Raw genomic sequence first — 26,470 nt, forward strand, 5'->3', positions numbered from 1 at the left:
TATTATTATTATTATTATTATTATTATTATTATTATTATTATTATTATTATTATTATTTCCCCTTCCTTTTCTGTCCTATTAAACTGTCTTTATCTCAACCCATGAATTTTACTCTTCCCCCCCCCCCCCCCCCCCCAATTCTCTCCCCCATCCCACTGGGGGCGGGGGGAGTGAGTGAACGGCTGTGTGGCGTTCAGCTGCCTGCCGGGTTAAACCACACCACCTTCCTATTGCTGGGGCTTAGGAGAGGGGCCGAGCAGCTCCCCGGGCGTAGGGCGGTTAGGCAGCAAAGTCGCTTTTCTCCAAAGCCCTGTTGGGGTGTGTCTGCTCCAGCGTATTAATTTGGCTCAGGGGTGCACTTCTGAAACCGATCTCCCGCCTTTCCCTACTTTACTGCACTTTGGATTGTGTCCTGGAGCAGTTCTGGAGAGCTCAGGCTTGGGAGAGCATCAGCTGGATTCCTTTCAGATGAAGCCAAATCAAACGTGCTCCAGGAATGCACCTCACGCTCCCCAAGCGCTGATGGGCGTTCAGACCGGACCAGAGCTCTTCTGGAGTGAAAAACCCCTTGTAAATGTATAGTACATACATTGGGTCCTCGGCTGTACGGGTCCGCTCCCACTGCACCACGCTAGTGCGCAGCCACCGGAGCCCAAATCCTCCCAGGTTTCCCCTTCCGTAACATTTCATGTCTTGAGTCGCTTGTGGACCAGCGCTTTCCTTTCGAAATCCCCCCCTGCCCAGGCGGCGACGGGACGGTGCCCGCGCGCCTCCGGTCCCCTTCCACCCCGCCGCGTTGCCGTTTCCCAATTCACAAGAAAAAAGACAAAAAAAGGAGCGATGCATCCGATGGGCCGCTTTACTATCCCACCCCCGTGAGGTGTGCCTTCAGCTGCAGGAATGAAATATTCCGGGGGGGGGGAAAAAACCCCCAAACCGAATGCTTTCCTATGACTTCGCGCAAGCCCCGCAGCCCCGCCAGCGCAGGGCATTTGCCGCTAGGTGGCAGCTGCTGCCCGCCGGGCCCGGGCCGAGCGGCCCGGCTGCGGGCCGAGCAGGCTGGGCGCAGCGGGACGGGGGGGTCGCCAGCAGCCTGGGCTGGTTTTATGAATGAAGGGCTGCCCCCCCGCTGCCATCCCCCCCCGCCCCCCCTCCCCCCCCCCCCCCCCCCCCCCCGGCTCCTCCCTGCTGCCTCCAGCCTCCAGGTGGTTTGGGTTTGCCGGGGGCAATGCGCTGGAGGCTGCCGGGCTGGCAGCAGGGTGGGCTCGTCACCGCTGAGATCCCGCGGGCTCCTTGGCTGGTGAGTAGCCGAGAGGGGGTTTTAATTGTTAATAAGCTTGGCGGCCCAGGCTGGACTAGGCTGCCTCGTTGCTCTCCCCGGGAGAGCCGGCTGGGGTTAGCGTTCCCAGCGGGAGCCGCTCAGCCCGGGCTGAACCAGGTCTGACCCGCTGTAAACTTGTCTGCTTTTTACAGTCTGCTTCGTTGCGTTTGATATCTATGTGCAGAGTAACTTAGGGGTGACTTGTCTTTTCCCAGCTCCTGTAGAGAGAGCAGGGCTTATTCTGCCGCTCAGTTTGCCATAGTACACCACGAAAAGTTTGCGGTAATAATCTTTTACGGTTATATCTATTAATGCCTTAACTTGGATTCCAGGAGGTTTTATTGCTATGGTAAAGCTCTCTGTCTCCAGAGCTGTTTTTTCTGGGGCTCCTTGACGTCGATGCTCTGCTTTGCTGCTAAGTTTTAACAACGCGAAATCCCGTATCGGGCAGATATTGTCACTAAACACCTAGTCCGTGCCGGGGACTTTTCCACTGGTCAGAGGCAGCTTTGTCGGATTTCCCCCACCTCCCCGAATAAAAATCAGTCATTTGCCTCCACGCAGTTGTGACAGCCTTGGTCCGAGGAGAAAAAACAGCCTCCCCAGTCTGTGGGGGAATTGTCCCCAGCTCAGACAATCATCAAATCCGTCAGGACAGGGAAATGGTACTTCTTCAACCTCCCGCTCTGCAATGCCTCAGCTCTCAGGAACCTCGGCACATACAATATAGCAGGCAGAAAAGAAACAGAGCCTGAGAAATGCCGGGTGCTCTCCAAAGGAGTCCTTTAACTAATGATCCTTCTACTTGGAAGCATTGCAGAGCCTGGGGATGGATGGCTGGGAGTCGGGAGCCTTACGCAGCGTCTTGAAAGCGATGGGTGGATGTTTCAGTGCAGTGGGGTTGTGAAACTCAGGGTGAGGGTGGAAGGGAGAAGACTAAATGTTTGTTTATGTCTAAAAAAAAAATAACAAAGCACTTGACGAACTTAAATTAAGACAAATAGGGTTATTTCTTCCTATCCTTGAAATAAGACCACATCTGGCGTGAATTATAGCTCCTGAAAGTGTGCGGCAGCCCTACACGGCAGCCGGGCAGCCTGGCCGAGGGATGCACTGTCCACCAGAAATCATGAGGAGGCACCTAACAGGCAGGGTTAGGTGGGCTTCGGTAAGCCCCAAGCCTCAACTTGCTGCCGTGGCTGTGTTTAGTTAAGCAGTTTATTGCCCATAAGGAATCACTGCATTAGTCTGGCTGCTGAGCACAGGCATGAAATTTCTGCTAAGCTGGAAACCAGCATTTTTTGGATGTAGCCTCCTGCCCAAGGGAAGGGGGAAATTGCTCTGGGAGATTTGGTCACAGAATTGCAGTTATCCCGCACACATGCTGGCCACGCGACCCGCGCACAAGCCATGGGGAGCTTTCTCTTTGCCAAGTGGAGCGTGTCCCAGCTTTCCGCCGGCTGGTCCTCGCACAGCCTTCAAAGGGAGGGTTTGGCAGCCCCGATGGGTCACTGGCTTGACACGATGGGTTGCTGTAACGTATAGACTTCTCCCGCAGAGTTAACGGTATTGAAAACGACAGACACAGACACCTTTGTGATTTATGAACCGGGGATGGGGAAGTCAATTGGAAAGCCAGGGCAGAGATATCAGCTCTATAAGAAATATGGGAGGAATTCATCCCTAATCTAATCTCACCGAATTCCAAAAGAATGCAAGACGGGGACCGTTTGCTCCAGTTCCTTAGGTTGAGATTTAAGCAGGAAACCCCCAAGGATGTAAGTCATTCTCCCAAATACCAATGCGCTTGTGTGTGGAGGCCAGAGAGGGGTTGCCACGGTCTGAGCCATCTCGGCTTGCTAGATAAGAGTCCAGGCCAGGCCACGAGGCTGCCAAGCAGCGCCGAGCTCAAGCAGAGGGAGCGGGAGCCAAGCCTGGGGTCCTTGGCAGGACTCGCTGCTAATGATGCTCTTTGCCAAACCAAACACTTCAGCCAGCAGGGCTGGCAGATGTTATCGCTGGTGAGGGTTTCTGGCTGCCTCATTCTCTCCTGAGCTCCTGTGACACCCTCTCAGGGGCTGTTTACAGCAAGGATGAAGATTTATTGTAAACCTTGGCTCCCAGACTCTCGGAGCTGCCTTTTCCTCCAAGTTTGGTCTATCCCCACTCCAGCTGGGCTTACAGTGAGAGGCGACTTCGAGAGCACGGGGCAATTAGGTCTTTACAGGCACTTGCTCGCAGTTACAAACCTGGCGTTGAAAGCAACGACACAGAGATCAGTCAACTGAATAACCCCCTGGTCTTGGGGGCAGCTGGGAATGGCTTTCGGCCAGGGAATGGGGGGACATACTTGGCCTCACCCCCCCTCTTCGAGGAGCCCTCCTCTGGGAGGAGGTCTGCTCAGGAGACCCCACTCCGCCCTGCTTGGGGTGGCAAGGAGCTCCTGCAGAGGACAGGCTACAGCAGGAAAGAGGGCGAAAACAGCGTTACCTGTTCTGGACCGGGTCTCCAGCTTTGATCCTCTCTGGTCCCTGTGAGCCACCCATCGCCTCCCCACCTACTTCTCATTTCTGCCCTGCTCACAGGAGCTGGCTGTACCTTCTCCGACTCTTTTAGCCTGGGGAAACTGAAGCACAGAGTGGCAAAATGACCAGCGTGAGGTTGCAGAGCTGGGCTCACAGCACAGGGGACCCAGTCATTCTGCCTCCCTATAGACCAGATTATCCCAAATGGCAGCCATAAAAATCCAGCATCTACTTGTAGCTAGTTGTCAAGGAATGGCAGTGATTTCGTGGTACCCGGGAGGGAGCACTCCGTATTCCCGGCAGAGATAAGCTTTTATTATTCCCCGATGTGGGCACCGTAGGATATTTGGGCTCTGCCATCCCCACGCTCAGCGACCCCACGTACCCCCCGATCCACCCCCGGCACCGCTGTGCCTGCAGGCACGCCACGTGCGCGCTCCGGGCCGGCACAACCCAGGTCCACCAGCGGGATGGCATGGCACGGAGGGCAATTGTTGTGAACGTCACCCCCCGTTGACTTGGGAGCCTGCCCAGGATACGGTTTCCCCAAAACAATGCCGTTCACAAGCCATGTGGGGTTATTGTTCTTGTCTCGTGTGCTGGCGGGCTGCCATTTATTGTGCGCAGGAACTACTCTGCTTCTCCCACCGTCGAGCTCAGGTTTATTTCCCCGTTTTCCAGGAGGAGACCACTGATGTCAGCTAATTTGGCCTGAGCAATTTGTAGTGTGGAGAAAAAAAAAAAAAAGGCTTTTGGTTTCAATCTGTCCGTTGTCCACCGAGAGAAGAGCTGGTCTTCCCACGGTGCGTGCTCCCACGCAGGCGGGTGGTGACAGCTCTGCCACCATATGCTGGAGCTACACGCTCGCTCATGCATGGGTGGTGGTAGAGTCAGGCTTAGTGCTGAGCTGGTCTGTGGTGTAGGAGGATGATCTGCTGTTTGGAGGAAGATGGGACACTTGGGGTCAATCCCTGCCCTGCTACGGTTCCCGTTTAGCCACGGGCAGGTCACTTTTAGTCCACCTGTGCCTCAGCTCCACACTGGAATAATGACAACCACGGTAGCCTTCCACAGCGGGACGCTGCGCAGATGAGTATATGGAGGACTGAGAGGCCTTCACATGAAATAGGGGTTGGCCAGGAAGGATGCGTCCTGGGAGCAGTGCCTTGGGCGTGGTACACGGTGGTGGTTGCTTCTGGGCTGCGCTGGCCAGCTGGGGATACTGGCACAGGGAGCCGTGCTGTGAGGCGGTACCTCCACTTGCGACCGTCCGCTGGGTTGGGTTATCTCCGTTTTGGTTAGCCAGCTAAATGATTGCAACGAGGGAAGCTGTCTGCCTTAGAGCCTGCTGCTGCCAGCAGTTGCTTTGGTTCCCCTCGCACAAAAGCTACGGCGGCCAACCAGCGACTGACCTGCCCCAACCCCTGACAGATGTGCCTTCATCTTCAGCTCAGCCTGGAGCTGACCCGGTGTCTCCTGGGGAAGAATGAATGAGCAGCCAGCTGGGGTGAATGGCCTGGCGTCCACCCGCAGTGTCTCTGCTGGTCGCTGATCCTAGGAAATACCCTGCACAGAGGCTGCAGCCTTGCTCCAGACGGCTCCCTCTGCCACAGCAGAGCTGCTGGAGTGGGGAGCGCGAGGTTGCTCAGCCACTCGGGAGCTCACCGCCAGGCAAAGATGTGTCCCCTGGCACCCCGAGCAGCATGCCGGAGCAAATGGCAGCCTGCTGAGGAGGCTGCCGGAGCGTGGTGCTCTGCAGGGGTCCAAGGCTTGCAAGCCAGAGAGTTTACCCGGCAATCCAGGCTGTAATTACCGAGGAGCCCAGCCAAGAGGCTCTGAGAAGCAGCAGATAACGGTGCAGGCACCCTCCATCCTCATTAAAATACTTTCTCCGGCAAAGCCCCCCACGCCTGCCCAGCCTGTTCCAATTAGCGCAGCAGGCCGGGGAGAGCAAAGAGCAGGGCTCCTGTTGATGAAAAGAAAACACTGGAGAGCTTTCAAGTGTCAGGGGAGGCGGGCGGCCCCGGCTGGGACAGCGAGAGGCCCTGGGAGCGCGACCGGCAGCTGTGTCGCTGGCTGGCAATGGCAGAGCAGATGAGCCGGGTCACTGAGCAGTGGAGCAGGTGCTTCACATCCAGCTCCTGCCTGGAATGGCCCTGGGATTATAGCTGGGGAAATGTGGCGAAGCCAACAGCTCTCTCAGAGGTGCTGGGCATTCCTGCCCGATAGGTCTGGAGGTGGGAAGCAAAAATCCCACTGTGAATGAAGAAAACGCATGTTCCAGATTGTGCGGGTTTGCTGCAAAATGCCTTGGCAGCTTAAGGTAGCAATAGGTTCTGGCTTGGGAGTGCTGGAAAAGACTGCAGCCTGCCTGTCCAGGGAGCAGGGATGCTTCTGTGCTCCCCAGGGCTGGTTCTTTCATGAGACACCCCTGGGGATGGAGCTGTCTCCAGCCCTTGGCTCTCTGCTGGGGTACTTTAGAGAGGCCCCCTAGGTTGTTGGTACGTGCCCACCAGGACCCTGACCAAGCCCAGCACTTCTCTTCCAGGGGCCGCCGAAGGACCAGCAGCCCGTGACACTGGGTGATGGCTGAGCCTGCCCAGGTTCAAGCTGGTGACCCAGAGCTGGCAAGCTCTGCATGAAAACCCTGGGTGTCACCCAGCCCCTCTCCCCAGCAGAGGCTTTTCAGCCAGCCTAGGGCAAAAAGCACTAGCAAACCTGTCCCTGGCTAGAGTCCATGCTGACTCCTGGCCTTGGAGCCCCTGCCAGGTTTTAGCACATGCGCGATTCACCCAGGCCCAGCCTGGAAAGTCTGGATCCCAGAGAACGGGTCCTGAGCAGGGCAGAGCTCCCCGAGCCTCCTGAGGGCTGTATTGAATGTCAGGCCACGTGGCGGACAGGTGACAAGAGCGGGTTTCAGCCGGCGGGCAGCATCGTGGTGTGAATGGCTCTGAGGAATGCGGCCCTGGCTCTGGGGACTCCCGAGGCTTTGGGGAGCTGGCCTGGCCGCGGAGCGGGCAGCACAGAGCCTCTTCGCTACCTTATTTGGGTACTTTTTCTCTAACACAACACCAGAGGGTGGCAAGCCCCTTCCCAAACGTGAAAGAATTTTAAGCTTCTCAATTGCATTAGGAGGCAGGTTGGGAGTTTAATACGCCAAGTCAATCCAGAGTTTAATACACCAAGTTAATCTGGAGTTTAAGATGCCAAGTCAATCCTGGCTGGGCTGAGATGAGCTGTACGGCTGCTGCCCAGCGTGAGACACAATTGCTCTGTGCTTGTCCCACCTCCCTGACCCTCCGCTTTTGTCTGGGGAGGAGCCCAGCCTTCTTCCTCCGAATTTGCCTCTGCGCCGCTGCCAGCTGGCGTCCTGGTGTGGTTTGCCCGCTCTGGGAGCACTGGGGCTTGACAGCAGGAGCTTGGCACTGCTCTGTGCTGGGGATACAGGCACGAAAGCCGTGAACAGAGGTGGGGAAATGTGGCACTGGTATGGCAAGGAGAGAGCCGGAGGGTGCACAGAGTCCCAAGGAGCCCCTGCCTGCCTAGGTTTTCCCCGAGGTGTATTTGCCCAGACTCAGCAGTCCGGCGGCACTGGAAGCTGCCTGTACTCTGGCAGCATTTTAGGTGAGAGGAGACTTGCAAGGTGCAATTGCGCTGCGTCTCCATCTGGCTTTCTCTGCATATTGGACTTGCTACCTCCCTGGTGCTGGATGTCCTCGGGGTGAATTAGAGGCAGAAACGGTGGAGGTTACTCAACTGGCACTGCCTGGCTCAAGCAGCATGTTCAGGAACACCAAAAAGCCCTGTGGGACCGGCTGCCTGAAGACACGGGCCAATCCAGCCCATCACCGTGCCCATCTCCATGCAGTGAGACAAGCCCCGCTGCTGGGCCACCTTCCCAGCCCAACGGTCGAGAGCCGAGCCAGGGCAGGCTTCACCTCTCCCTCTCAGTAGCGAGGGAAAGGTAGGGGCTGAGCCAGGGATTAGCAGGATGTTAAGTGCAGCCAGCTCATCCCTTCATAAACAGTTATTAATATCCCAGCCAGCCTTGGGCTTTGTAATTCCCCATTTGCTTTCAAAAGATGTGGTCCCAACTGGAGCGTGCCTTAAGCTACTGAAACTTCAGGGAGACAAACACCGTTAGCGGAGATGCTGTGTTTGCTCTTCCAAACATAAAGGTTTACCCGCCGCTAAAGATAAGGAGCTGAGCCTGGCTCCCACCCACCAAGGCCCCAAGCAGAGAGAAAACTCCTCTCTGCAGAGAAGGGCAGAGACAGCTGGGCTCTGCCGGGGTCTGGGGCAGCGCTGACGGGCGGGTTCACAGCCCGGGATGGACACCGCATTGTCCATGCGACAGGGGAGGAGAAAAACCAGCTGCAGAGGCTAACGCCTGTGTTTGTGCGGCGGCGCAGCTGGCGTGCGCTTAACGTGACATGCCAGGTCTCAGGGACCAGGAATGTTTGCACAGCAGCACACGTAAGAAGTAAAAAAGGGAACAAAGCGTTCACGCTCTGAAGTGTCACCACAGGCACTGAAGTCTGCCTGATGGCACCCAGACCACAGAGCTGTCCCTGCCCCATGGCTGTTATCAGCAGGTACCCGTCAGCGTGGAGCCCTCCCGCCTGGCAGGGGTGATGTGCTGAAGGGCCGCAGCGTGCCAGCAGCAGCTGGAACTCATCCTCCCTGCTTGCGGCGCTTGGCATGCTTTGGCAGTGGTGGTTGGCAAGGAAGGGTGATCTGCAGCTAATTGTGATCGTGAGCTTTAATCTCAGGAGGTGGGAACGTAGGAGGCTGTCGGGAGATGTCCCGGATGGAAGGGAGCCCGCTGGCCAGCCTTGCCGTGCGGTGGCAGAGAAACGCGGACGAAGCTTGAGCAACCTCAGCCTTGCTCTGCTATTGAACAATTCCTCCTTTCAAACCCTCCTAAATCTGTTCCCCCTCGATCTTTGGGGCTCTGCGTGGGCATGTATGACCCGTGTTACTGAGGGGTTCATTGAAACCCTGCCATTTCGCAGGGCACACCATGACACCCTGGTGCCACTTGAGCTCTGGCGCTGGCTTTTGTGGTCCCAACTTGGGTCATGCTGCAGGAGCATCCCGTGCCTCCGTCCTCATCCCACAAGCAGGTCAGCACCGCAGGCTTTCCCGGCGTTGGTCCTGCCCTGGCTCTGGGGGAAGGCAGGGAGGGAGCCGAGGGCCCATCCCAGTGGCTTTGTCCTCTTGGTTGAAGAAGGACGACAGCTGCCTCTCCCTGCAGCTGCTGGGGCATCCATCATCCTGCGCGGGATGGAGGGGAACAACCAAAGCCCTGGGCTGAGCAGGCAGGGTTTCTGTGCCTGTGTGGGCAGGCAGGGGGGCAGGCAGCGCTTTAGGAATAGGGACAGCCATGGGCAGAGGTGCATGCCAAGGCACACGACCAACAGCTCCAGCTGTGCACATGGCGTGCACACAACCAACGTGCGGATGTGTGTGCAGGGACGGGCACATGGGCTGAGCCGTGGGAGAGGGGGAGACTCCCTGATGGCAGGGCACGGCTGCCCTGTCTGCCTGAAGTCCTTGCTAGTTGCTCGGCTTTGCTCCTCAGTTTCTTTCCCAGGGCAAGACTCCTTTCTCCCGGCTCCCAAAAGTGGCAGAGCAGTACCTGCCCTCCCAGGCACAGAGGAGACCACCTGCACCCGGGGCTTCTGTGCGGGGAGGCAGGACAGTCTCCAGAGCATGAGGCTCGGGTCTGGGAGCCAGGGTTTGGCTGCTCGGGAGCCTCCGGCAGTGCCAGCCCATGGCGGGGGGGTCTCAGCTCCCTGAGGCTCTCCCCTCCCACAGCGAGCTCTAGCACACCGTTTCCGTCCCCCTGCGGGGAGGGTCACTGCGGCTGAATGCTGACACGGGGTGCAGCTCCTCTCCTCCCCCCGGTTCCTCTCCCTTGACGTCCCCCAGCTGCTGGGGGCCAGCATTTCACCTCCTGCCCGTGGCCCGGCCAGCCCCGCAGTGTAACTGAAGAAGGCACTAGGCTGCAAATGGCGTGGGGGGATTAGCTGGGACACAATCGGGGCCTGTGAAAGTGGTGGGGCACATGGCGGGCTGCGCTGGGCAGGGAGGCAGCACGGGGGGGTGCTGTTAGTGCCGCAGGATCACCGAAGAGCTCGAGTTCAGCAGGCTGTTCCCTCTCGGGAGATAATCCATAGCCTGATAAATCCACTGCCAGGGCCCTCCCCCCTCTGAAATTTGGGCTGTTTTACACTATTCGCGGCATCGCAGCAAATAGGCGTAGTCAGGAGGAAACTGGTGCTTTCACAGATAAACAATTCCCTCCCATACCCGCATGTCTCAAACAGGAGGGATTTGTCTTTTCCCTGTGCTGCTCAGTCTCCGGCAAGACCTTCCAGGGCACTTTGTCTCCAAAGGAAAAATTCAGCACCATGCCATGAACCGGTGACTCTAGATGACAGCCCAGAGCCTTAAACCTGTTGGACTTCTGCAGGTCACTGGTGGAAGGGGAGGGAGGGGAGGGCACAAGGTAACCGCTGGGACCAGGGCATCTGGTGGACTGCTGGCGCAAAGTCAGCCCAGCGCCGCGGTGTCACCACCCGTGCCACCTACACCAAGGCACTCCTGGTGACTGCCAGCCCCCCGAAACAGGGCTGCAATCACACGCGTCCTCCCCCTCAGGGCCCGTGGTGCCCGGAGTATGAAATCTTAACCCCCAGACGTCCCCTCGCCCAGCAGCCTGCCCTCATCAGCACTTCCCTCTCCAAACTGAGATAGAAGTAGTTGCAGCTCTGGACAGTTGATTATTTAAAACTGTCGGGAGTGTTTAATTTAACCCTGGATTCATCATCCGCAGCTTGTTTCCATCTACTAGACACCCGCGCTCCCCCTCTCAGTGTAAACTCTGCCTCTGCCGAGCTCTTCACCTCCAGGCAGATCTGGGCAGAGGTTTACAGGCAGGGGACGTGACCCTGCCACGTGTTCCCCACAGTGTCCCCGCTCTGACTGGCACAGCGAGGGATGCCCCTGTGCCAGGGGCTGCAGGCACAGCCAGCTCAGGAGCTGCTGCTGGGATTTCAGCTGTGCATCAGGGGATGGACATGCCAAGTCCCTCACCGCTGCCTGGGCATGACGGCAGGGAGCCCCGAAGGCTTGGTGAAAGCATGATATACAGGGGAAGCCTTTCTTATTGGAAGTTATCCTCCGATAATTTTTCCTTTCCTTGCCCACTTTGAGCACCTCCAGCAAGATCCCCACTTTTTCTGACCCTGCACCCAGATCTGCCAGGGCTCTGGGTTCCTCCTGCGTGTGGCTGCCGCTCCTGCCACCGTCAAACCTGCCTTTGGCATCCCCAGGGCGAGGAGATGAAGTGCTGGTACAACCAAGCTGTACATGGGAGCGTGCACGCCTGCCCCACCGCCCCGGCCCCTGCTGCAGGCATGCGAAGCATCCCCGCTGTTCCCTAAAGTTCGCCCCGTGGTCATGCAGGAGCATGTCCTGGAGGCAGGAGCGGTGCCCTGCCTGCCATCCGCAGAATCCCAACCCACCCTGGCATCCCCTGGAGCTCCGGGTCATGAAAGGTTCCTCCCAGGGCCGGCTTAGCCCAAACCTAAGCCTAGTACAGGCCCTGCTCCATTTATAGAAAGCTGCAATTAGAGGCCAGCATTTTCCCGAGTCCTCCAGCAACCGAATGCACGTTGGCAAAAAAAAAATTCTCTGTCAAATCCCAGACACGTCCCTGCGATGACCCCTGGGATAGCAGTGCTCGCTCAGGGCATGGCCACGACTCAGCAGGACGGGTCTGGGAGACTCTGCTGCAGACAGCTGAGCATGGGGAAGAAACCTCCTCCCAACGCAGAGCCGAGTGCTCCTTCTTGTGGAAGGCAGAGACCAAGGCAGTTGGAAAGGCTTGGCTGCACCATCCCTCCTACACAGCCCTTCACCAGGACAGCAGAAATCCCCTGCTCCTTGTGCCAAGAGCCTGTGGCCAGGAATGAGCCAAAAAGCTCATTTTAAATCTTTCAGCCATGGGACTGGAAGAACTTAATAAGCAGCAAGAGGGGGAGTTAGTCAGAGCTGCCATTTAGGGACCGGGACATTTATAAGCAGGAAAAAGCATCTAAATTGCCTGACTTAATTGCTGAGAGCTGCCAGGCCAGCCCCGCTCCCCGTGGGAGGTGTGGGAGCTGGTGGATGAGGCTGTGAAACCCTGTACGCCTCTGAGGGGGTGTAAATGTAAAAGAGTCCTTCCAGCCTGCAGCATCCCAGAGCCAACGGATGCTGGTGGCCTTGGAGAGGTCTGCAGTGACCAGACAACTTGCAGAGCTACCGGCCAGAGCGATGTATCACGTACACAGGCAGCTGCAGCTGATGCTGAAGGGATCACAAAAGTGGCATTTATGGACAGCACTCCAAAACATTAATTCCCCCTTCAGTAAAAGGGAGATTTAACCCCAAGCTGAGATAAAACGAGTATTAGTGCTCCCTCACTAAGGTCTGGCCAAGCACTGGGGGGTCTGAGCAGATATTTAGCAGAGGATGCTCAAGCTCCAAGAGCCTGTTGGAGGGTGTACCACTCCCAAAGCACCACCTGCCTTTCCCCCCCATGTTAGCCACCTCTGGGATATTCAAACCCAAGCGCTCCTGAGTAACGCATGCCGTGGGCACACTGGCACCGCACGGCACCGCACACCTCCCCTAGGTAGGCTGTAATAGCTGGTCTTCTGAAGTCCCTGGACGTGAAATGTGTTGGAGCTCCTGGGTTGCAGAAGGGGCAGCCGGTGAGCGGGTCTCCCAGCCACAGCCGCGTTTCCCAGTACCCAAACTGGCCGCGTGAGCACCAGCTGCTCCGCCAGCTCCTGGAGGTGGAGGGTGCGGGGTGTCCCAGCTGGGACAGGCACGGCTCACAGCAGTGGAGATGTTCAGACACCCTCCTCACCCCACCAGAACTATCAATGACTGCTGAGGCTGCGAGGACAGCCCAGCCAGCGGGACACCCGCCTCCTTGGGCCCCCGCTTTCCCTCCCTGGTTCGGGCTGCATGAGCTCTTCAACACAAGCCTTGTCTCCCCCTGAGCCCGTGCTCCCTAGGGAGGGGGTGGACCCCGGCCCCCTGGCAGCCTGCAGGTGCTCTGCTCAGATAAACGCTGACAAGGCGTTTGTGGCGGGCACTGCAGGGTCCCCAGCCTGTGCCTCGCCGCCCCGGCCAGGCGTGCCGAGCTCGCCGTGGCTGTGACCTCCCCCCACAGCAGGCTGCACAGCAGCCCCGGCTCATTTTGCAGTGCTGTGGGTGTGCGGGGGGCTGGACACTTGCTCTTGGTGGCTCCTCTCCACCAGGCAGCTGGCCTGACGTCTTCTGCAGGATGAGCTGACCTGCCGAGCTGTCACTTGCAGTTCCTCGAGCACCCTCCTCAGCCAGGGGCCGGTGGGACGGGGGTCCCGACCCACACAAAGCCCACCGTGGTGCAGCCTTCCCCCTTCTCTGCTTGCAGCTGGCGGCGGAGGCGGCATCTCGGCGCTGGACCATGGTGCTGTGAGGGCGAGCTGTCCCCTCCCCAGCCGCAGAGCACCAGGATGCAAGCTGCCCCTGGCCACAGGCTGCCCCTTGCCGCGCTCCTCCTCTGCCTCCTCCTGCAGCAGCCGGGCAGCAACAAGGCATGGAAGCAGCATGCCCCACGCCTTCGCCTCGCCTACAAAGGTAAGGGGGCAGCCCAGGTGGATCTCCTTATGGCCTGCACCGTGTTGGGAGGGCTGGGAGTGTCCTGCAGGCAGGGAGCGAAGGGGGTGGCCAGGGCTCGCAGGAGGCAGGCAGTAGCCCCGCCGTTGTGGCTGCAGCATCTCCAGACGTTGGGCCCTCGGGATATTTTGTGGCTGCAGCCTTGAGCACAGCCCCTGAGGATGCTGTACCGGTGCTGCTGGCAGAGGGCTGAGCAGGGAACACCCTGCCCTGGTTTAGCGCAATGCCGGGACTAGCAGGGATGTCTCCTTCTGCTCAGACTCTGGGCATCTTGCGGTGTGTCCTGGGCTGGAGCTGACCTGGGTAGCCCCAGGTCTTCACGCTCACAGTGCAATGGGGACACTGAGCCCCAGGCAGTGCTGCTGGCCCCTTCCTCTGCCTCCTACCAGCGCAGTCCTGCCTCAGCTCAGCCCTTCTGCCCTTACCCCTCCTTTCCTGCCGAGGACAGGCTGATCCGTTGTACAGATCATTTCCCTGCTGCACTTCACCCTTCCCCCCTGCATCTGTCTTGTCTGTTTAGATTATGAGCTCTTCAGGGGAGGCACAGTTTGCTCTTCTTGTGCCTGATGCAAAGGGGGGGGCTCTTCTCAGTCATCTGAAGATGCAGCAGGAGCAGACTGACAGGTAGCACAGTACATACTCCGGCAGGGAAGTGCGAAAGGGGAGAGTCTCTAGGGAAAGGGTCTCTGCAGGGGAATGACCTGAGCGATTAGAGCGGAGCACTGCTAGCCTGGCAGCTGGTCACCCTGCCATGGACCTGCAGCACAGACTTGGCCAATTTACCTGCTTTCAGCTTCTCCTATGTGAAAAAGAGCAAGTTGCTTTGAAGGACAGACAGCTCAGCACATCCCCGGTGCTGCCCTGGACATGGCAGTTGGCAGGGCTCAACCAGCCCTTCCTCACACCTGTGAGGTGGCAGTGTGGCTTTCCCATGGGCATCGTGCTTAAAGGTCTGGGGCCATCCTCCTGGCCTGCTCCATCACCCTGAGAAGCTGCTCTCCAGGCAGTGGCCGCTGGCAATGTGGAAGATGCCCCCGGCTCATGGCTGGAGAGGTCTGGACCTCCCAGGGATGCAGGATATCCCTGTGGGGAGATGGTCCCCGCTGATAGCTCAGCTCGGAAACACGGTGCAGGGTCTGCCTTTCCTTGGAGATGGAGGAGGCAGAGCAGGGCTGCTGGGGCAGCAGGAGCGCAGAGGGACTGCTGACTTCAAAGGCCCACAGCGTGCTGGGGCCAGACATGCCAAAAGCCCTCAAGTCTTGGGCAGAGGCAGGAGAGGAAGCTCCCAGCATCAGGAGGGCTCAAGGACAATGCAAACAATGGCAGGGGATGTGACTCACGGACAGCACGGGGTAGGTTCAAGGACAACAATGCCTTGAGAAGTTTAGGTTTAAAAACCCCTAGAAAAAAAATATAAAAGGAGGCCTTTGAGCATCCGTCTAACAGGATCAGCCTTGCTCTCAGATCCCAGCATGGGGGAGGCAGGCAGAGCCCTTGGGGGGCGGGGGGAGAAGATGCAAGCAGGCTTGCAAGAAGGAAATGACAGCACCGAAGGCTGGGAGAGCAAAGGAAGGATGGGGCACGGGGCACGGGGCCAGGAATAACAGCAGCGGCTCCCACCTTGCCAAGGAGGCGAGGAGGAGGTTTATAATAGCACGCCGGCAATCACGGCTGCGCAAGAGGCAGCCTCCGGGTAAGCTGGGTCAGGCTGGGTCAGGCCTGACACTGCCCGGAGCTGAGCCTTTCTGTTTTCTGAGGCCATACAGCAGTGCAGCTATGCAGTGAAACCACAGCACGCCTCCCAGCTCCTCTTACTGTAAATAATCCGGGGCAGGCACAGCTAGGAGTTGGCAAATGGGTCTTCTGCCAGCCGTTCATCCGCAGCCAGCTCAGCCGGGCAGGACCCAGAAGCCATCACCATGCAGCAAGTGCTCAGGAGCGCGGGAGGCTGGTGGGTCTCTGGTTATCGGCACCAAAAGCTGCGCTGGCACATCTCTTATCAGCCGACGGCAGTGAGGGGCTGGAGCCCAATTTAGCGCCAAGCTTCCCCTGGGCTTCAGGGATCTCCTCTATGGTCTGCTCTGTCTATGGCTGGGGGAAGGGGAGAGGACAGCCCTCCGGCACAGCCGGGCTGTGACCCCAGGAAGCCCAGGGTCGCCCCGCACTGAGGATGCTGTGGCTAAGGGGCAGGCGGAGATGATGGATGGGACAAGGCGGTTACAGTGGTCCCAACAATAAAGAAAAACACCGTGGCCTTGGGAGATAATGAACACAAAGGAGAGGATGTTTCTCCGGGCTCACCCATCGGTTTAGCCCCCGCGCAGCTGCTGCAGAGACTGCCTGGTTCCCTGCCTCGAGGGTGGGGGCTTGGATCAAATGCCCTGTGCGTACAGCTGGACTGGGGGAAAGAAGAGGCTGGTTTGTACACAGCAGCTTCCTGCGTACAGGGTCTGGATCCACAGCACGCGACGTCCCCTTGGTGAGGGAGCAGAACCGCGCCACAGAGTCAGGCTAAGACCGTCATGGTCATTGATGCTGCCAGAGGTCTCATGGTGCAAATGCAGGGCAGTAAGTCCTTCCTGGGTCCTCCCATGTACTATCACAGCAGCAGGGAGGGCTCCTCCATCATCCTGCCTGACCTTGTCCTCGGACGGGGCCGGGGCAGGTCAGAGAGTGACCAGTGGGTGACGTTCCCTGGGACCAGACTTGCCCCACTCTGCTTAATTACACCCATGTATTGGATGAACCTTCGACCTTCCCTCCCATCCCGACCTGACTCCCCAACACCCTTCCCGACATTTCCCCCTGGATCCGGCAGGTCCCGGGGGTTTTGGCAGACACGGGATGGTGGGCAATGCACAGCAGCCCACTGGGGACCCAGCAGTGACAATGGCCTGCAGGCCGGGACAGGAATTCAGCTGTTAATCCCATTCAGCCAGTGGGAAATGGCTTGGAAATCTGCCTCCCATATCCGTGGCACCAGAGGACACCCCTTGGGAATTCAAGGGATAGTGGGGAGTGGAGTCGGGCTGTGCACAATTTTTATGGGAGCAGGAGGAGGGCCAGGAGCTCCCCGACACAGCTGGGAGCGGCTCCTTGCAGAGGGGGATTTGTGCCCCACAGCAACTGGAGCTCTGGCCCCGGAGGAAGGGGAGAAGGAAACGATAGCTGGGAGCGAGCCTGGCTGTGCCGGCATGGATCCGGGCAGGGACCCCTGCCTGCTGCCTGTGGCCCAGCAGGTCCTTCCCCCGCAGGGACAAGTGGACGTCAGTGGCATTTCCAGCTCGCAGGCACTGGCCCCGCTTCCGCTCTGCCCTGGAAATGGGGTGGAAGGAAGAGAGACGCAACCTCCCGGGGCAGCCGGTCCCCTTTGAATGGAGCCGTGCCCGTGCCCACGTACACCCCACCTGCACCCGGGGCCGCACGTCCGCCCATGCTCCCATCCACGCTGGCCAGCACCGGCTCCCCTTGACAGCTTCCCTCCCTCTGTTCCTGGCACACTGCTTCAATCCACAGGATTTTGGGTAATTTCTCAGCCTGGGTCTTACAGACCACCCTGGGTTTCCAGCCACACTCCACCTCCCTCCAGTCCCCATCCAGCAGCAGCCCATCTCCATCTCCGCTTCCCATGGCCCTATTTTTGCACCTTTCCCTGCACAGCACCAAAGCCAAGAGCAGCCTTGCCAGCGTAGCCAGCCTTCACCCTATCCCTAGCCAGATCCCACCACTTTTGAAAAGGAAAGGGATGTGTTATGATTTCTGGAAGCTCTAAGGCCCGCCTTGGTGCCGGTCTCCCCTGCTTTGATTCCTGGGAGCAGGCGCTCGCCAGGGCAGCAGCTGCTGCAATCCCGTGTCCGGTGTAGCAGCCGCCCCTGCCATGCTGGGAGATGCTCGCCCCGGCAGCCAGCCCCAAAACCTGGCGCTGCACGTCACGGACCGATACGGGCCCCAGGGATGTTGTTTCAGGAGTGGTTAACCAAGATACAAGAGCTTATTGTCCCTCTCCCACACCCACACGCCCGCAACTGTGCCGGAGGGGCCATGCTAGCCGCCCCCGGGCTTCTGCACAGGAGGAGCTACAGCCTGAACAGCAGAGCCTTTCCCGCTGCCCTGCCACGTCCATGGAGGGGTCCATGGCACACTTTCCCCCTCGGCAAGGTGGCCTTTCCCTCCAGCAGTGCCAAAGGGGTGCTCTTAAAAGCCCTTTTCCTGAGCCAGTCTAATGCTGGGTTTAGGCTGTGTCTCAGGATGCGGGGGGGGACACAAAACGTGGGGTGGCAGAAGCAGGGTCAGAGCAGCACCTGGGACATAGCTGGGGACTTCCCGTACAAGCTCCTTGGGCCAGGGACCGGCCATCCATCTGTCTGTCTGTCCCGGTGCACCCATCCGCCTGCCCATCCTGGTGCACCCACCCGCCTGCCCGTCCCGGTGCCGGGGGTAAAGCCCAGCAGCCAACAGACACTTCACAGACTAAAAGGCTCAGGGGCAGACGGAGGAGAGGAGTGTCCAGGCTGGCCTGTGGCAGCTCTGGTTCCATACAGCCTTTCCTTGGAGGGAAGCTTTGCCCCAGAAAATAGCCAAAATCTTTTTTATATAAACTCTCTCGATCTGAAGCCCAGGGAAAACGTGCTGGGAGTTACGGCAAGCGAGTCTCCTGTGTTCTCAGCCCTCTCCCCATGGTTTCGGGGTGCAGAGGCTTTGGGGCTCCAAGAGCTCCTCTGAAAGGCAGGCTGGAAGCTGAGCAACATGGGCTCCTTGGGCTGGACCGCTGTCCTGCCCCGCGCCCTGCAAACCAGCCCAGCCCAGGGCAAGGTCAGGGCAGTTTTCCTCTTTGTAGGGGTGACTCACTGTTTCCTCCAGGTAGGCTCATGGGAGGAGGCTACATGATGAGCTTTGGGGCACCAAGGGTGGTGTTTGTCTGCTAAGGCAGTGGCAGGAAAGTTGCATTCCCTTGGGGCAGGGGCGGGTAGCCAGAGCTGCCCCGGAGAGGGGGAGCACGGGGCCTCTGGCTGCTTGTTGTGTCGCTCATGGATGGGTTTCTCTTTCTCCCACCTTGTTCTCCTCAGATCTGCTGAAATCCAACAGCTCTCGCCTGTTGCTGGCCTCAGGGGACGGGCTGGATTTCCAAGCCCTCTTGGTGGATGAAGACAGGGCCTGGCTGATGGTGGGAGCAAAAAACCACATCTTCCTGCTCCACCTGGACCATCCCAGCAGAGAGCCCGAGAAGGTCAGCGCTGGGAGGAGGGTGTGAGCATGAGCCTGGCCAGGCTGGCCCCTTCCTCCCCAGGAGCCGCTCCTCGTTCCCGTGCCAGGGCGTGGAGATGAATGTGCTCCCAGCTGGGCTGGTGCAACGTCACCGGGGACACATTTACACCAGGATGTATCAATCAGTGGGGGTCAACCCATCCCTGGCGGTGTTGAGCCCTGCGGGGACAGGTCGACGCCGGGGAGGGACAGGGCGGCTTGGCCAGGAGAGGAGACCTGGGTGGACCCGGGGCGAGGTGAAAGGGCAGTGCCCGGAGCCCTGCTATCACACCTAGTCCCTGCTGCTGCTGCAAGAACTAAAACTCCAGCAGCGAGTCCGCTAACGTCATCCCAAGACATCCTGCTGGCAGGGTGCGCAGCACAAGCCCGACAAAAGGAAAGCCCATTAAGGCGCTGCAGCCTGGCGTTCCCACGGGCCGGGATCCAGGAGAGCCTGCCCACTGACTGGGCGTGCCGTGGCCCACCCAGGCTCTGTCCCCACGCCAGATTCGCTCTGAGCCTATCTGGCCGGCTGCCTGCCGAGCTCGGCCGGGCCCTGAGGACCCAAGGGGGTGTCAGACCCGTTGGCAAGAGCAGCCCCATGTCCTCACCGTGCGCTTGAGCCTGGCAGCAGCTTTTGGCTGAGCCTGTTCCCACTGGTGCCCACGGGAGCCAGCTGACCCAGGCAGGTCAAGGGAAGCAGGGGCTGCATAGCTGGGGTCTCTGTGTTGCAGATTTTCTGGCCAGCCTCCAGGGAGCAGGTTGAGCATTGCCAGCTGGCGGGGAAGAACGTGGAGGTAAGCAGGGCTGGCAGCCCCTGGCTCTCGGCCTTTTGCGGTTTGCCATGGATATTAAACACCCACATCACCTCGAAAGGGAGTGTGGGTTCTGCCTGAGATGAGGGTGTTGAGCCAGACGGAGCTAAGCTCAGCCAGGGGAGGATATGGCCGGGGCTCCCGCATCCCAAGCAGACACGCCACAAGGCTGGGCACAAGTGCCCAGACCTGGGCTCAGCCCACTAACAAACATCTTCCCTCGAGCAGATGGAGTGTGCCAACTTCATTCGCCTCCTCCAGCCCTTCAACAGGAGCCACGTGTTCGCCTGTGGGACCGGCTCCTACCAGCCTGTCTGTGCCTTCATCCAGCTGGGAGCCAGGGGGAAGGTGAGGGACACCCTGGCCAGCCACGTCCCCATTGCGGAAGGTGGCAAGAGACCCTCCCAGCGAGTGGGGTGGAGAGGGAGCCCCAGAGCCTGGGGAGGGTGGCCAGCCAGCCTGGCGCAGTCCCTGACGCTTGCATGGCCTTGCTGCACATAGCGAGAAGCAGCCCCGGCTTGGCAGTGCCAGGGTGCCCCATGGGGATGGGATCGGGTCCTGGCAGCCCCCTCGAGGGACCTGCTCATTGCAGAGCCAAGCACACCGGCCTCCTTCCTACTCTTCTCCACATGCCCAGCTTGTTTCCAGCCTCCCCCTGGGCTGACATCTCCCTTTTGGGTCTGGCAGGGTCCTGGGGCTCCCTCCATGCGGTTGGTGACCCACTCCTTGGAATCAGGGCGAGGACGGTGCCCGTACAGCCCCCATGAACCCTTCACGGGACTCCTCATCGGTAAGAGGGAGCGGGATGCAGAGGTGATGATGGAAGGTGGGAGCGCTGGGAATGGTCTCTGCCGGGAGGTGATGGCAGCGGTGCCTGCACCCCTGCTCTGCTGCACGTGGCTGCGGTCCTGGGCTGGTGCCCAAGCGTGTGCACGTGAGAGGAGCCATCCGCAGAGCCCAGTCCTGCCCCGGCTCACCCCAACCTCGCGGTTCCTGCACAGAATCACAAATGTGGGGTGTAGATCGAATGGCACACACATAGGGGTGTGCGGTGACACCAGCCTGCCCGCCTCGTACCGGCACTGTGGAAGGGCTAGGTGGGTGTGGGGCTAGAAACCATGCTGGGTCACAGGTCTGGAGGAGGCTCCCAGCCAGGCTGTGCCACCTCCACCCTCCCCAAGCCTCCAAGGACACGGGGGCGTCCTGCCACCCCAACCCATCCGTGCCCCCCTGCTCTGACCCTGCAGATGGGGAGCTGTATTCGGGCACCTCCAGTGACTTCATGGGCAGCAGCGCTGCCTTCTTCCGGACCTGGGTCCATGGGGCCGAGCAGAGCTACATCCGGACGGAGCAGAACCAGGACCACTGGCTACACGGTAGGAGCAGGGGGACCTGTGGGGCACGGGGGCTCTCCTGCCTGCTGGCAAAGGGCTGGGGCCAGCACTGGGTCCAGAGCTCAGTGGTGTGGCCCCCTTCTCCTCTCCGGGGGGAAGCACTGATAAAGCCTCTGGCGGGACCCATGCTCCAGCATGCATTCTGCAGCCTGAGCACCAGGAATGGGGCTCTGCCTTCTGGGTAGCGGGGTCTCCATGGGGCACCCTGCATACCCTCAGCATCTCACACTGCTCCCAAGGGCTTCCAAGGGCAGTACAACAGGGTCGGATCAGGGCACAGGGCCATGTTGTGCTGCTCCTTCCCCCCTCAGAGCCCGCATTTGTCGGTGCCTACGCCATCCCCGATACCTACAACCCACACGATGACAAGGTCTACATCTTCTTCCGCGAGACGGCCATGGAAGCTGGGCAGTGGGAGAGGCGGCACATCCATGCCAGGGTGGCCCGGGTCTGCAAGGTCAGTCACCAAAGGCCAGCATGCTTTGGCCGGGTGTCCCACCAGGTGGGCTTTTACCTCCTCTGGGCCAAGGGGCATCCCAAGCAGGGGCCAACAGCAGGACATGAGGGTGTTACCGCACCCCTACCACAGAGCAGAGGGCTCAGGGCTGGGGGTGTCCTGCTGTGGGGACCGAGGAGTGCACGGCGGTGGGGGAGGCTCAGAGAGGCTGGGCTGAGCCCGGCTCTTGGTGCCCGGCAGAATGACGTCGGAGGGAAGCGCAGCCTCATCAACCGCTGGAGCACGTTCCTCAAGGCTCGCCTGGTGTGCTCCATCCCCGGGCCTCAGGGTACTGAGACCCACTTCGACCAGCTCGGTGAGTGCACAGCCTGCTTGGCAGCTGGCAGCAACGCTGCTCCGCCACGGCTGCTCCTTCCAGTATGCCCCAGGGAGGTGGGCACGGCATCGAGGAGGCCTGCCTGCATTCCCTGGACCTGCGCTCCAGGGTGCCTCATCTCCACCCCTCTCTTTGCAGAGGATGTTTTCCTCCTGCGCACACGGGACCCCCAGAACCCCCTCGTCTTTGGCCTCTTCACGGTCTCCAGGTGAGTGGGGCTGTGGCTAGCCCCTGTGTGGGGCGGTCCAGCCCCCCCAGCTCCTCACCAGTGCTGCCCCCGGGGAGCCCTTGGGGGGAAGAAGGGCAGGACCAGCACCCAGCTGGGAGAGGAAGGGCCACCAGCCATTTCACTGCTTTCCCTGCTGCTCGTTCACCAGCCCAACTGCCAAGCCACCAGGTTTGGCATCGGCACAGCCAGCGGTCCCCCAGGCTGGACTGGCTGTGCCAAAGGGATTCCTGTCACCCCCTGATGACAGGGTGCCCCATGCACAGCTCCAGGGCTGGCAGGGGACAATGTGGGCTCAGGGGCATGGGTGTGCATGTGCCTGTCCCCCGAGGAGCAGCAGGGACACTGACAGCCCTGTGCTCCCCCCACAGTGGTGTCTTCAGTGGCTCTGCTGTCTGCATCTACTCCATGGCTGCCGTGAGAGCTGCCTTCAGTGGCCCCTTTGCTCACAAGGAGGGATTTGACTACCGCTGGGTAGAATACAAGGGCCGCGTCCCCTATCCTCGTCCTGGCACGGTAAGGGGCCGAGGAGCAGGGTGAGGGGGAGCGGGATGGGCTGGCCTGGCCCTAACATGGCCCCCCCGTGTTGCCACACAGTGTCCCAGCGAGACGTACGACCCCCTGCTGCAGTCCACCAAGGACTTCCCTGATGAGGTCATCAGCTTCATGCGCACCCACCAGCTGATGTGGGAGCCCGTGTACCCACAGGGCCGCCAGCCCGTCCTGGTGAGGGTCAACGTACCTTACCGGCTGCGGCGGCTGCTGGTGCACAGGCTGGAGACGGAGAGCCGGCACTATGACGTGCTCTTCCTCGGCACAGGTGGGAACTCACCCCAGCTCTGGGGATGCTGTCAGCACACGGCAGCTTGTGTGGCACACCGGTCCTGCCGGCTCGGGTGGCTCCCAGCCCTGACAGCTCCTTCTCCCTCTGCATTCACAGATGAAGGTAAAGTCCTGAAGGTGGGGCTGGCTGGTGGGGTGAGCCATGGCACCGAGGTGATCAGCCTGGAGGAGATCAGCGTCACTAAGGTATGGGAGTCCGGGCCAGGGCTGGACCACACAGCCTCCCATCGCCCCATCACTCCCTCCCTGCAAGCTCCTGTAGCAAGTCACTGGTCTCTATCAGGGAGGTCCCTCGCCTCACTCCTGGTGGCTCCCACCTGCCCTGACCGACAGGCAATGCTGTTAGCACGGAGGGGAGCCAGGGGGATGCCAGTCAAGTCATCTCCCAGCTCCCCATCCAGTCCCTAGGAGAGATGGGGGAGGCACACTGGAGCCCAAACTAAAACGGGAGGGCTGAGCCCAGGTTTGAAAGCACGGCTGCCGGGCAGGGCTGCCCTGGGCTGCCCATGCCGAGCAGGGCCAGCCCAGGCTGCTTGCATGGAGCAGAAGGAGCTGGGACCAGGGAGCAGGGCCAGGGCCCCGGCACCCTGACGCCCCGGGGTCCCAGCCCCACTGGCAGGACCAACACGGCTGCAGCACCATCTCCTTCCCCTCCAGGTGCCTTCTCCCATCCTGGACATGAAGTTATCACCAAAGCGGGTGAGTCCTCCCTCCTGCTTCTTCCTAAAGCAGCCAAGGGACAGGGCACAGGGAGCAGCTGGCCCCAGCCCCAGCCGCTCTGCCTGGGTCCCTTGGCCTCAGGGCTTGCACATTTAGGGAATGGGCTCCTGCCAGGGCAGCCTAGGGGGTGGCAGGCTCTGCCCCCCACTCCCCCTGTCTCCCAATGCCCCCACCCCAGCACGGGGCAGGGACCTCCGTTCCCCAGCTAGCACCGGTCTCCAGCCATGGGTACTGACTGTCGCCACTCTGCTTGCCCGAGCAGCAGGAGCTGTTTGTGAGCAGCACCCACGGGCTGCTCCAGCTCTCCCTGTACCGCTGCGAGCTCTACGGCAAAACCTGCACTGACTGCTGCCTGGCCAGGGACCCCTACTGCACCTGGGACAGCAAGACCTGCGCCCCACACTTGCTCACCGAGAAGAGGTGAGCATCTGCCCGGGCCAGCCCTGCTGTCCCCCTGCAAAGGGATGGCGTTTGGAGCAGGGAAGGACAAGCCACCGGTCCTGGAGGCTTTACCTGTCAGCCCAGACCCCTACTGCCACCCTGCCGGCCGGTCCCCCAGCCCTCCCTGGTCCCCCTTCTTCCTGGCTGCTCTGCCACGGAGGGGTCCCACAGCCTGGGGCGGGTGCCACCCCACAGCCCTCTCTGCTCTCCCACAGGCGTGCCCGCTGCCAGGACATGCTGAAGTCTGACCCGCTCAGCCAGTGCCAGGACACTGCAGAGGGTGAGCGCCAGCCCCTCCGAGGAGCCCCGGTGCAGGCAGCCAGCTCTGCCTGGGGGCCAGCAGTGCCCAGGAGGGCGGACGGCATGGCGCTGGGAAACCAGTGCCCACCAGCTGCCCCAACGCTGTCTGCCACAGACCCCGTGCCGCCCTCCGTGTGCTGGATGCTCCGTGCTGCTCTCCCTCCCCGCCCGTCACACAGCTCCCACGCAGGGTACTCACCCCTTCCCCTGTCCCGTCCCCTGTGCAGGGACCACTGCTGTGGAGAAGCTGGTTTTTGGGGTAGAGAAGAACTCAACCTTTCTCGAGTGCCTGGCGCGCTCCCCGCAGACGACTGTCCGGTGGCTGGTGCAGCACAGCGAGGAGACGGGCGTGAGCGAGGTACGGGGGGACAGGGCAGCAGGGACGAGGCACAGGGGTGGCTCGGTCCCCAGGGACTGACCCACAGTGCTCTGCCTTTGCCCCAGGTCAGGAACAACGGCCACTTCTCGGTGCTGGAGCAAGGGCTGTTGATCCGCCAGCTGGCGAGGGAGGACATGGGCACCTACGAGTGCCAGGCGGTGGAGCGGTCCTTCTCCTGGCCCCTCACCCGATACAGCCTCCGCGTCATCAGGCACGAGGCCATGGAGGTGCCACCTTACAAACGGAGCAAGGGGGCCGAGCTGGGAGGGACCCACCAGAGCCCCCGGCCCCGGATTGACCTGCACCCGGGCTACAAGGGCTTCCCGCGGGCCCTAGGGGCACCGGGCACCAGCCTGGATGTCTACTGCAACGCCCTGCGGCACCAGGAAAGGCAGCGGCAGAAAGCCTGGCACCAGAAGTGGCAGCACCCGTCCCCAGACAGCAAGAACAGCCGGGTGCGGAGGCACCCCCAGCCCCTGTGAGGGGGCAGAGGGAGCCGGCACCACCCGCAGCTCCCTTCCCGGTCTCTCCAGGGCCCTTCTCGCACGCAGGCATCAGCTCCGAGACACCTCTCAGCTTCCTGTGCAGAAACGCCTCGCTGTTACTACCTCAAACCCTGCCAGTCCCTGCTGCCCCCCCGTGCGCCCCACGGGGCACACCGGGATGAGGGCACGCAGCCCGCACCAGCTCTCTGAGACTCAAAGTTATTTACTCCCTGCAGAATATTTATTCTCCTTGTTTTCCCCTGGCCCTTAACGACGATCGTTAGCAGCAGCAGTAATAAGCACAGAGGACAGAGAAGGGAAACAGCCAGCTCTCACAAATGGTTGCCTAACACCCGGCAGCATCCAGCCCTGCCACGGACACCCGTGCACCCAGCCTCCCTCCCCTCCGGAGGCGGCAGGCTCCTCGCTGCAGGCCCAGCAGCGCAGTGCCCCGGTGGGGTGCTCACCTTGGGTGCCAGCAGAGCCCAAATGCCGCTGGAGGCCGCGGGGCACAGCGGCTTGCTGAGCCTGGGCTCCGGCAACGGGGGGCACCTGGGGTTTGCAGAGATGCCCATGCCCAGCCCAGCTCGGATCCACTTCAAACCACACTGCTTTTTTAAATTTTGACATTTATTTTACCAAAAAAAGAGAGGGAAACAACAGGCAGTTATACCAACTTACAATTTATTATTTTTTTAAAAAATGACATGAAACACAAGTAAAAATAAATACATCATATAAACAACAAATTGTTCAAAGTCTCTGTTCTGGGAGATCAGGCGAGCACATCCCGTTCGACAGAGAGAAGAGGGAAGCACATGATCATGCGTGGGGCCAACCGACTGACCCACCCTGCTAGCGATACTCCTCTTTCCAACCACAAAAAGACAGGCCACAAACTAAGGCGGTAGTAAAAAAGAAAAGGAAAAAAAAAAGAAAAGAACCCCAAAACAACAGAAAACCCAAAATGAGACTCAGCGATGGATTCCTTCAGGCTCCCGTGGATCTGCCAGAGACTCCAGCTCCGCGACGGGTGCCACCAAAGTGGGAGCCACAAAGCAGCAGCGCAGCCACGGGCGGTGGTGGTGGTCCGGGAGGCAGCAGAGGTTGCTCTCCCTCACTTGCACCGTCGTCCCTTCGAAGGGATCGCTTGCTCTACTCGAGTCGCAAGAAGCCATCGTCCCCACTGTAAACTAGCTAGACTACGTTCCCCTTTTAACCTC

The 26,470-nt window shown here is 60.1% G+C and overlaps 1 protein-coding gene across 2 annotated transcripts; it reads left to right on the plus strand.

Annotated features, from left to right (window-relative positions):
- Positions 1-1,248: 1,248 nt before the first annotated feature.
- Positions 1,249-26,464, plus strand: LOC143164032 (semaphorin-3D-like). 2 transcript variants are annotated; one of them, XM_076346084.1, is made up of 18 exons: positions 1,249-1,301; positions 13,323-13,528; positions 18,634-18,794; positions 19,546-19,608; positions 19,855-19,974; positions 20,314-20,416; positions 20,874-21,002; positions 21,332-21,477; positions 21,718-21,832; positions 21,992-22,061; positions 22,451-22,595; positions 22,677-22,899; positions 23,020-23,108; positions 23,580-23,621; positions 23,905-24,062; positions 24,299-24,363; positions 24,611-24,741; positions 24,828-26,464. In XM_076346084.1, exons 2-18 carry the CDS (start codon positions 13,405-13,407, stop codon positions 25,242-25,244), a joined length of 2,301 nt encoding a protein of 766 aa, XP_076202199.1. In that variant the 5' UTR covers positions 1,249-1,301; positions 13,323-13,404; the 3' UTR covers positions 25,245-26,464. The 2 variants fall into 2 exon arrangements, with proteins under 2 accessions (XP_076202199.1, XP_076202200.1); XM_076346085.1 differs by having other exon boundaries at positions 23,908-24,062.
- The last annotated feature ends 6 nt before the right edge of the window (positions 26,465-26,470 follow it).

The sequence above is a fragment of the Aptenodytes patagonicus genome, chromosome 8 (genome assembly GCF_965638725.1).
Source record: "Aptenodytes patagonicus chromosome 8, bAptPat1.pri.cur, whole genome shotgun sequence".
Classification (NCBI taxonomy): Eukaryota; Metazoa; Chordata; class Aves; order Sphenisciformes; family Spheniscidae; genus Aptenodytes; species Aptenodytes patagonicus.